Genomic DNA, 12,244 nt, shown 5'->3' on the forward strand with positions numbered 1-12,244 from the left:
AAGAATCAGGAGTTTCAACCAAGTGACTGCTTATAAAATGCTAGCACATGGAGTGTGCCCAGGAAAAAGCCGAGCTAAGCTCAAGATTTCAGGTGTTTTGCAACCCTGTCCTATATCTGAACGTCATAGCCACCTTTACAAAAACAACACCCTTTAGTTAAACTAAGTAGAAAAATACAGTGGAAAGATTACTTGCTATTACCTAGGTGAATGAAGATATTTTTCCTAAGGAAAACACTGGTGAGAATAAAAGCCAAGTATTGTTTTAGGCTCTCTCCAATCTCCAAAATACCATTTAAAAAATAATCATGCCCACGATTTATGCACGATTCATTAGACAGAAAGATAAAATGCACTGCTAAATTTTAATTGCATTGGAAGGATAGACATCATGAAATATACCCCAACTTCTTGCGATTATAACCCAGCCTAGGAACATCTTCACCACAATTTAAACCCTGTCCAAATAGTCTAACTCAATTCAATTATAACAGTATTTTAGTCTCATAATTGGATAGACTTATGAAGAATTATTTTGGTTGAGCAATTACAGGGTCAAATGATCTTTTATCAATATTTAAGCTTTTTGTTGTGAAAGTTAACAGGCTTGAATTACAGACAACAACAGTAATTGTCACCTCGGAGCAGGGGGAATAAAAAACACCTTAGTTGTCTACAAAGGAAACTGTTTTTAAAGATCACAGTTTTCCTCATGCCCACCCTCACCAAGATAAGGGCAGGATGATAGCCTGCATTACACAGGCACAGGCAGTGAATCGACCCACTAGACACAAAACACCACCTGTTACCCATACGGATTACACACTGAAGCTACGGAAGAACAGCATTCATTACATAATAGGTACAGTATCTTACATAAGATATAATGAATATGATAGACAACATCTTGCAGGATGCAAACAGCCTTGCAGAAGATGCCAGCTGCTGAATTACTAATCTGACAGAGCAAGGGTGAGAGACTGAGCACCTGCAATTGTATTTAATAGTCTTAGGACAGCAAGGTCTGCTGAGCTACCTGCCCGTCCCTTTAGATTTTGAAGGGCATCTACTTTTAGACTCTATTCAGGCAGCCTCTTCTGAAGAGGGAGCACAATTATTGGGACAGGCACAGCGCTCCGACTTCAGCGTCTCCCGTGGTCATTGTTCACACACATACCTGTGGTCTTTAGTGGGGTTTTCTCTCCTAGCAACAGTTTTAACCTTTTGGCATGGATTTTGCCTTGATAATGTGAGTCAGCCACCACTGCCGAGGTAAAGGACATGTTACAGAGTGTACAGCATTTATTCTTATCCACCATATCAGCGTCACTTCCCTACAAGGAAGAAAGAAAAAAAATAACATTAGAGGGAACCCCGAGTCCTAAAATTTCTTTCTTCCCATTCCATTCTGTTGAAAATAAGATATACCATAGACCTTTTTATATTATGTTATGTTAATCACCATACATTACATCATTATTTTTGATGGAGTGTTCCATGATTCATTGTTTGTGTATAACACCCAGTGCTCCATTCAGTACATGCTTTCTCATTGAAATGTCTAGTTTTTGCTCTGCAACATTTTTTTTTCTTCATGACAATCATCATCAAAACATTTTCAGTTACGGACTTCAACCTATATTTATTTAGTGGTTACTAGTGCCAGACACAGGGAATACAGGAGACATGTGCAAATGTGAGTTACCCAAGGAAAACAGGGTCCACGATGAGGTGAGAGCACATTGTGTCCGCCACCATGAGGGAGACAGTCTCTAATTGTAACCATTATACTCATTTAAGTAAGTAAAATATCAGAGTTCAGATAGTCTGAATTATTTAGCAGAAATTATCATTTGGCATTCAGCTCTGTCTTTCACCGATTTTAGCCTCACCAGGATACATGGCCACATATTCAAGATTTTCTTTTTTTAAGATTTATTTGATGACTTGAACATTTTTCTTAATTAACTGGAGTATATATCATAAAGTTACGATGACCATGCTGGCTGAATTTTCTAGGAGAGTTTGTATAATTTTCTTTTCTTTGGGAATAGTGATCAGTTAAACCCAGCACAAAATACTTAAATTCAGCTTGATTTTTATTCTTTTGTAAGACAATGAAAGTGAAGCATGAATCAGAAAAAAAAATCCTTTGTTAGATCATGTGACCTGGCTATTGTGCACAAAGACCATCAATTACCTATATCATACAAGGGGAAGATTAATCCATGGGCTCCTTTCCTGCTAGTTAGAAATTGAGGGTAAGGCAGACTCTCAGATAAGGAGTTAATCTATTCCTTAATGGGACAGCAATCATGAGGCATCTTTCTATTAAAGAGCAGCCTTGGATGAGGACCTGGCCCCATAATAGCCCCTTCTCTTATTCTAAGCAGGCCCAAAGAGTGCAATTTAAAATGGCATGAGCAGAAGGATGAAGGTGGGGATAGGATGGAGAAAAGGGAATTATGTATTTTCTGCAAAATAATAAGATGTCCAGACTGCTGGAGAGAGTGTTGTCTTGCAAATTATGTGGCAGTTAGAAAAATAACTCATTTCTCTTTAAGGCATTCATCTGTAATTCTTCTCTCATAATTAATGTTTGTCTTTGGGAGGAGTATTATCATTGGTGTGGGGGGGTACCCACTGCCATTTATTCTCTTGACCTTAGATTATTAAATCTTAGTCTGCCTCCCTGACCCCTTTATCACAGTTAATGGGTGAGATTTGAGGAAATGTAGTGCCAGGGGTTGGGGATCACTGAGAGGAAATGGACCCTATATAAAGAAGAGAAGCTCCTCCCAAAGGTCTTTTCCTGGACAGAGACAAATATTTAGGGCAGGACACGTGGTTAAGGCATGAGACTATGTCTACTGAGTCATCCTTACTGCTATCAGCAGTAAACTCAAACTTAAAGCTTTGAGTTCCTTTGAGTTTTCCCTTCACCCTCAGAAATAAATAATAAATAAATAAATAAATAAATAAAATCACTAATGCTTTCACACCTTTGTGCTGTATACTATGGGAACTAACTAGACCAAGCAGGACAGGAAGAGTTGGCATTTCTTCACCTACCTCTCCAACCATACCTAGGAGATGGCACAGAACCCATGGAGGAAGTTAAAGCCCAGAAATAACAGGAAATTACAAATCAGGGAGTTACTAAAGTGTCTGAGCCTAGTAAATGAGGAGTGGATACCTCATGAGGGCTGAAAGACCCAAACTGGTACTTTCCATTATATTTTAAGGGATATTGATCTTACATTAAAAAAAAAGAAAGAAAGAAAGAAAAGAAAAAGAAAGTTGTTAAGGTGAAAGTGGATGCTTGAATAACTCATTTTTCACCTTATTATGCATACTTTAAGTCAAACCATGTAATTTTTCTTAAAATTTGTAGTAAGATCATAAGCCAAAGCTATACTCTACACCTATTTACAATCTGTGCATCCCTTCTGCACTTCTAGCAAAAGTACCAGCCAAACCTGGCCCTTCTTCCTGGAGCTCTAAGATGTAGACATTTCTACAGAAAGGCTGGAAGCCCAACACAGGGACTGGTATCAGTATATGAAGTATACTCAGAAATAGTTTCTAGGGCAAAGAACTGCCTTTAAACTGGTTAATGATCAATTGATTTAGGATACTCATTCATTCAACACATTTTTAAGGACCTGCCAAATATGTGAGATGTTGTGTTAGATGAGTATGACCCTTTTCTCTGTTACTAAGGAGGTTGGGAGCTGGAGAATTGGAGAAGGCATCAGAAAATAAAAGGAAAATAGTATAATCAAGAAAACAAAAAGATGGAAAAACATTCCATGCTCATGGATCGGAAGAATAAACATTGTTAAAATGTCTATGCTACCCAGAGCAATCTATACCTTCAATGCCCTCCTGATCAAAATTCCAATGACATTTTTCAAAGTGCTGGAACAAACAATCCTAAAATTTGTATGGAAGCAGAAAAGACCCTGAATCACCAAGGAAATGTTGAAAAAGGAAAACAAAGCTGGGAGCATCACGTTGCCCGATTTCAAGCTATATTACAAAGCTGTGATCACCAAAACAGCATGGTACTGGCACAAAAACAGACATATAGACCAATGGAACAGAAGAGAGAGCCCAGATATGGACCCTCAATTCTATGGTCAAATAATCTTTGACAAAGCAGGAAAAAATATGCAATGGAAAAAAGACAGTCTCTTCAATAAATGGTGCTGGGAAAATTGGACAGCCATATGCAGAAGAATGAAACTCGACCATTCTCTAACACCATACACAAAGATAAACTCAAAATGGATGAAAGACCTCAATGTAAGACGAATCCATCAAAATCCTAGAGGAGAAAATAGGCAGTAACCTCTTTGACATCGGCCACAGCAACTTCTTTCAAGATACATCTCAAAAAGCTAGTGAAACAAAAGCAAAAATGAACTTGTGGGACTTCACCAAGATAAAAAGCTTCTGCACAGCAAAGGAAACAGTCAACAAAACAAAGAGGCAACCCACAGAATGGTAGAAGATATTTGCAAATGACACTACAGATAAAGGGCTGGTATCCAAGATCTATAAAGAACTTCTCAAACTCAACACCCAAAAAACAAAGAATCAAGTCAAAAAATGGGCAGAAGACATGAAAAGACACTTCTCTGAAGAAGACATACAAATGGCTAACAGACACATGAAAAAATGTTCATTATCATTAGCCATCAGGGAAATTCAAATCAAAATCACATTGAGATACCACCTTACACCAGTTAGAATGGCAAAAATGGACAGGGAAAGAAACAACAAATGTTGGAGAAGTTGTGGAGAAAAAGAAACACTCTTACACTGTTGGTGGGAATGCAAGTTGGTACAGCCACTTCGGAAAACAGTGTGGAGGTTCCTCAAAAAATTAAAAATAGAGCTACCCTATGACCCAGCAATTGCACTCCTGGGTATTTACCCCAAAGACACAGATGTAGTGAAAAGAAGGGCCATATGCACCCCAATGTTCATAGCAGCAATGTCTGCAATAGCCAAACTGTGGAAAGAGCTGAGATGCCCTTCAACAGACGAATGGATAAAGAAGATGTGGTCCATATATACAATGGAATATTACTCAGCCAACTTTTACATCAGCATGGATGGGACTGGAGGAGATTATGCTAAGTGAAATAAGTCAAGCAGAAAAAGTCAATTATCATATGGTTTCACTTATTTGTGGAACCTAAGGAATAGCATGGAGGACATTAGAAGAAGGAAGGGAAAAATGAAGGGGGGGAGATTGGAGGGAAGATAAACCATGAGAGATTATGGACTCTGAAAAACAAACTGAGGATTTTAGAGGGGAGGGGGTTGGGGGGATGGGTTAGCCCAGTGATGGGTATTAAGAATGGCATGTACGCATGGAGCACTGGGTGTTATACGAAAACAATGGATCGTGGACCACCACATCAAAAACTAATGATGTATTGTATGGTGACTAATATAACATAATAAAATAAAATAATAAAAAAGAAAACATAGTCTTCTATTGGACTCACACTCTCCCAATCATAAAATTTTAAAAACAATTAATGTAAATTAAGCCTATTTGTGTGGATTTTCATCTCCAAGCCTTTCTCATGCTTTCCTTATCACTTCTTGTCTTTCTAGAATCGGTTCAGTTTAATCATCGCTTCCTTGAGATTAAGCTTTTTCTGCCTCCCTCTACAAAATTGAACATTGGCCTTAGGTTCTCTATGTGTCCTGTACATCTTTTATAATAGAACACTGATTATTACATGTGTCTCTTTTCATGTTTGGTCCCCTCACAAGCCTACAAAACTCCATAAGATCAAGAAAATCATCTCATTGGTATTGAAGCTCCAGCACCTGGCAGAATGCCTGTCACACAGAGGGACCTATACATGTTTACTGAGTGAGTGGTGTTGAGGGTTGGTTTGTGGGATTAGTAATTCACATGACATGAAAGTCAAAAGAGGAGACAGATAAGGCAAGGAGGTCTAGTTGCCAGCCAAAAATCTTTCAGACTGACAGGACAATGGCCAGGAAAAGAACCAGAAGTATCAGCAATTTATAAATTAACTTGAAGGTTCAATTAGGGGAATATTGTCCTAAAATTTATGTTAGTTTCATCACAGTTTTAACATATATTCCTAGCTTTCTGCTCTCCTGGGCAATATGATCCTAAAAGCATATAGGAAAATCAAAGGATAATAGAAGAACAATAGTTAGGCAAGAAAATAACATGGAATATAGCTATGCCATAGTTGTAGAAGAGAGACCAAGAAAGTTTAAGTCTCAGACAATAGAGAAACTATATTAGTGTCCTGAGAAGTTAGGCAGCCTTTGAAGCCAGCAGGACATGTTTACTGGATATTTTACTAAAAAAGCCAATGTAACTCACATGATACAATTGTAAATACCACAACTTGGACTATTCTAATGACCCTGGTGGAGACACAACAACCCAGAAGAACCTCAATACTAATCAAGTACCTGCAAAGTGGTAGAATTTAATTGTGTACTCTTGACTATCTAAATCTCAAATTGATGGCTCCTTACAGCTACAGATCATATCATCTTTACTGGAGTCTTCCACTGCACCCAGAGCAATGTTGATACATGGCTCAGGGCAGAAATTCCATAAAGTTTGATGAACTGACCTCAATGAATATATTTAAAGTTTCTGGCTTAAAGAACTGAGAATGGCCCCAAGATATCAAATAAATGAAGGGGAGTCTAAGATTATCCTAAATTATGGGTTTCAAACTGGAGGCAAAAATTCAGACTTTTTCAATGTAATGTCCACATTGTTGGAAGAAAGAAAAGTTGTGGAGTATCCTAAGGCTGCATAGTCAAAGCATTTCACAAAGGTAAGAAGTTTCCAATCAAGGTGGAAAAGGCTGGCTGACTCTGGCCAGAAATCAAGTCCTGAAAGTCCTTCTTATGTCTTACAAGTTTTTTTTTTTTTTTTTTTTTACTTAATTCAGATAACTGCCTTCATTCTCCTTCAGGTGCATACAAAAAGCCTGAGAGGGATTTTCACTTCCAGAATGTCAGAGTGAGAAATTCTCTACAATTGCTCCCAGCAAAACAACAATAACTGCTAAAGATTATTTTTTAAAAAATTCTTTAAAGTCTCTGGAAATTATACTAAGAGAAAACAGCAAATTAAGAAATATTTATTTAAAAAATATAGTACAGTAAGAATAGCAAGAGTCTATGGCACTTTAGAGATAACCCTCTCTCTCCCTACCAACTGTCCAGGTAAGCATGACAGAAGTTCCATTCTGATTGGGTGTGGTCAAGAAAATAGGACTCCCTCTCCCATCAGCTCCCAGTTAGGGGATATTAGGAAGGTCAGACAACCAACATTTATAGCCCTTTAGCTCCAAGATGCAGAAGATAAATCCCTGGCAATGTAGCCAAGAGATCAGATATTCTCTTCCCAGACCCACACTCATTCATAGGACAGGAGCTCTATCCTAGGCACAGCAGACCAAGAATATTGGGACCCTGATTGCTCTTGCCCAGCCTGCTTGTAGGACAAGGGCTCCATGCCAGGAGAGACAAACTGAGACCAGACCCTGACACTTATGCCTAGTTAATAAAGGACTGTCCCTGTTCCTTGTCCTTGTCCCTGAAAGCCACTGTCCCTGTTCCTTACTCTGAAGCAGTGGCTCAGAATGTTTTCTATAAGAACAGATGGGGAAGAAAGAGTCCATAAGAACAGAAAGCTTTTAAACTCTCTCCAAAGGAACTGACTTCATTTGAAAGAGTACTGAAAGGTTTAAGCCTAAGGTTGACCTAAAAAACAATGGAGATTTTGCTAGTAAGCAATTAAGAGAAAGGTGATAGCTCCATTAGAGCAACAAGCTAAACCATAGGCCAACTAGCTTACCAGAGAGAACCAGGTAAAGAGATAGCTCAGGAGAGCCTTTCTGGAATCAGAAAAAACTTCGAAGACTTCACTCAAAAACTAGCCTTACAAAAAGTACAAAATTTAATTAGATCACATTGTACAGCACTTATACTCCAGGGCATTGACAAAAACAACAGAGCAATCATCCTACAATTAGCAGAGCCTAAAAGATGAGTATGATTCCAGTAGTGGCAGGCAGTTTAACAGAGATCAGAAAAAGAGACAGTCAAAGAAAGTCCTGTACAAATCACAGCCATCCCACAGTGACTGTCTCATTCCTAAGGCTGAGCTGCTGAGCAGGGACATTAGTGGCTGCACATCTTGGAAAAATAGACACTATTAAAATAGCCTTAGACATTAAAGTAGCCAAGACACAGGACAAATAAATAAGCAAATAACAACAACAAGTTCTGGAGCATGGGGTAATCTGTACCCAGCATCACTACAACATATTAACCAAAATATTCAGTTCTCAACAACAATTATAAAACATGCAAAAATTTCAGGAAAGTATAACCTATACAAAGGAAAACAACTACAGAAAGGTCTCAGATGTTAAATTTAACTGGCAAAGACTTCAATGCAACTTCAAAGATTTCAAGCAATTACAAATGTGTTCAAAAAATAAGGGAAATAATGCTTAAAGAAGAGAATATATGATGATAATGCATTATCAAATAAATAGAAATTACAGCAAAGAATCAGATGGAAATTCTGGAGTTAAAAAGTATAATCACTGAAATGAAAAATTCACTAGAGGGATTTTAAAACAGATGTGAACTTGCAGAAGGAAGAACTGGTGGACTTGAAGATATATCAACGGAGATTATGTAATCTAAGAGGAGGGGGGGGGAAAGAAAATTGAACAGGTCCTCAGAGAAATGTGGAACCCTATTAGTATACAAACATATGCATAAAATAGTAATACCAGAAGAAGAGAAAGAGAAAGGGGCAGAAAAAAAATATTCATAGAAATAATGACCAAAAACCTCCCAAATTTGAAGAAAAACATCCATCTATGCATTTGAGAAGTTAAACATTCAAGTAGGATAAGTACAAAATGTTCTACACCCAAATACATCACAGTAAAAATGCTGAAAGCCAGAACAAAGGGAATGTGCAAGTAGCAGAGTAAAAGAACTTATCACATACAAGAGAACCACCATAACAGCTAATTTCTCATCAGAAATAATAAAAATCTTTAGAGATTAAAAAAAAAAACTAAGAATTTGTTACTAACAGATCCACCTTATGAGGAATACTGATGCAAATTCTTCAGGATGAAGGCAAGTGACACCAGAAAATAATTTAAATTCTTATGAAAAGAAAAAAAGGCACAAGTAAAGGCAAATATGTAATTATAAGAAAACACTATAAATGCATATTTCTTCTTTCTTTTCTTAACTAATTAAAAAGTATATGTACAAAATATCTATTTTTGTCGTTATTCCAATAACATATACATATATAATATATTTGACAATAACAGCACTGAAGAGGTAGGTGGAAGCAAAGCTGTGCTGGAGTAAGGAAATGACACCATATTGTAATTCTCAAATCCACAGGAACAAATGATAAGACCCAAAAAGGGTAAATAAGAAGGTTAATACAACAAACACTAAAATATATCCAGCTCACATTTATTTTCTCAGCTTCTTTGAAAAATATAATATTATATAGATTAACTGGGGCACCTGGGTGGCTCAGTCAGTTAGGTGTCTGACTCTTGATTTTGGCTCAGGTCATGATCTCAGGGTAATGAGATTGAGCCCCACGTGGAACCCTGCATTGGACTCTCCACTCACTGGGGAGTCTGCTTGAGATTCTCTCTCCCTCAGCCCCTTCCCCCAGGCTCTCTAAATAAATAAATAAATAAATAAATAAATAAATAAATAAATAAATAAATAATTCTGAAAATTATGTGGATTAACAATTATAACAATATATTGTTGGGTTTATAACATAAATTGATCTAATATGCATAACAATAATAGCACAAAAAGGGGAAGAGAGAAGATAGCTATACATTTCTATATCTAGGTACAATTAGGATAAATTTCCAATAAATTGAGATATATATGGCAAGCCCTAAAGCAACCACTACAGAAAAAGTTCAAAATAATATAGGGAATAGTCACTAAAGGAATTAAAATTTTGCAGGACAAAATATTTTCTTAATGAAAAAGAATGTGGTAAAGAAGAAATAAAAGAACAAAAAAGACACTATTCCTAAAATAAAAGTAAGATGGTACACATAAATCCAACTCTAGCAATAATAACACTACATTTGAAAATAATATAAAAATCTAATCAAAATATAGTGATGGTAAGATTAGATAAAAAGGAAAACATGACTAATCTATATGTTGTATTGAGGAGATAACACTTTAGCTTCAATGATACAGATGGATAAAAGTAAAAAGAATTAAAAGCTATATCAGGCAAACAGCATCTACAAGAAAGTTGTAGTGGCTATCAAACTAATATTAAATAAAGTACAACTTCAAAACAAAAATTTTTACTAAAGATAAAGAGGGACATTGTGTAATGATTAAAGTGCTGAGCCACCAGGAAGATATGATAATTATATATATGCATACATATAACTACATATGTAGTTAGAAAATTCAGGAAGCAAAAGTTGATAGAATTAAAGGGACAGGTAGACAATTTTATATGTGTCTGTTGGAGGTCAAGTTGTTTTAAGTCTTCTCAGTCCTCCTATTTCCTTATTAACCTTCTGCCTAGTCATTCTATCCATTACTGAAAGTGTGGTATTGCAGTCTCCTTACTGGTATTGAAAATAACCCAAATTTAAAAGTTTGCAAAGGATCTGAATAGACATTTCCACAAGGAAAATATACAAATGGCCAATAACAACATAAAAATATGCTTGACATCATTAACGATCAAGAAATGCAAATTAAACCACAACAAGACACCACTTCACAACCACTAGGATGGCAAGAATGAAAAAGATGGGTAATAAAAAGTATTAGCAAGGATGTGAAGAATTAGGAGCTCTCACACACTTCTGGCAAGAATGTAAAATGCTGCAGCCACACTGGAAAGCCATCTGGCAGTACTGCAAAAGTTTAGACCCAGAGTCACCATATGACCCAACAATTCCATTTCTAGGTACAATCTTTGTTACACATACATATTCATTTGCAAATTTACCTAGTTGCAAATATCTATGTGTAACCCCCAAATCAACACTTATAGCATTTCTGTCATTCATGGACATGTGCAGAGGGGCAAAAAGTTTGAGTCACCTGACATGCTTGATCCCAGCTGAGACTGAACAAGGCAAAGCTCTGCCTTCTTGTTTCACCTCTTATACTATAAACAAGTGTTGTTTTCATGGTATATTTAGTGCCATGTATTTTGCATTTCTGTGCTTTTTGTTGGTGATTTCACTGCCTAAAATGACCCCAAGGGTAATGCTGAAGCGCTGCCTAGTGTTCTGAAGCACAAAAAGATCGTGATGTACTTTACAGAGGACATACATGTGTTAAATAAGTTTCATTGAGGCATGAGTAATAGTGATGTTGGCTGTGAGTTCCATGTTAATTGATAATACTGTACGTCCAGAATAAGGAAGAGGAAATTTGCTGATATGTATGTGAAACCACTCCAGAAAAAGCTAAAACATTATCTATAGTGCACAATGAAGCTATGGAAAATATGGAAAAGTGGTTAAATTTGTGGATGCGTGAGATAGTAAGAGCGTAAGGAACAGCATTGTTAGCTTTATAAAGCTAAAAGCCAGTGGGATTTACCATGTTACCCAGAGTCAGGAAAATGTTAGTCTTCTCAGCTAGGGTTTTATTATAAAGAAGTACTACATATAATCAATCATTTGTAAGAAATACATTAAATAATGCATCTTTAAATAGAAACACACATAAAACAAGTTTATGTATTGATTAGCTGATGAAGGTCTTGTGACCAGCAACTTGCAGGCACTTAACCCTATATTCCCCCTTGGAACAATGGCTCAGTATTTGCTAATTCAGAGTTGGTGACTTTATACAACATAACTACCAGGAAAAGTGAGAAATGAATATATATTTCATTCAAGAGAAATAAAAATATATGTCCACATAAAAACTTGTACATAAATATTCATAGCAGTATACTTTATAATAGCCCAGTAGTGGAAACAGCTCATATGGCCATCGACTGCAGAACAGGTAAATAAAATGTGCTATATCCATACAATGGCATATTATCAGCAAAAGAAAAAAAAATTGAGTACCAACATATGGCAAAACACACATGAATCTTAAAAACAGTATGCTAAGTGAAAAATGCCAATCACAAAAGACCATACAC

At 36.5% G+C, this 12,244-nt stretch overlaps 1 protein-coding gene across 1 annotated transcript in view; it reads right to left on the minus strand.

The window, feature by feature from the left end:
- The window catches only part of ZMAT4 (zinc finger matrin-type 4), a 240,757-nt gene that overhangs the window by 114,697 nt on the left and 113,816 nt on the right, over positions 1-12,244 (minus strand). Inside the window, exon 3 of the mRNA XM_088021315.1 lies at positions 1,178-1,334. Coding sequence (XP_087877441.1) covers positions 1,178-1,334 — 157 coding nt within the window. The remainder of the gene's footprint in view (positions 1-1,177; positions 1,335-12,244) is intronic.

This window comes from Eumetopias jubatus, unplaced genomic scaffold (assembly GCF_037043125.1).
Source record: "Eumetopias jubatus isolate StellerSeaLion01/CBP00866 unplaced genomic scaffold, mEumJub1_p1.0 scaffold_2, whole genome shotgun sequence".
NCBI lineage: Eukaryota > Metazoa > Chordata > Mammalia > Carnivora > Otariidae > Eumetopias > Eumetopias jubatus.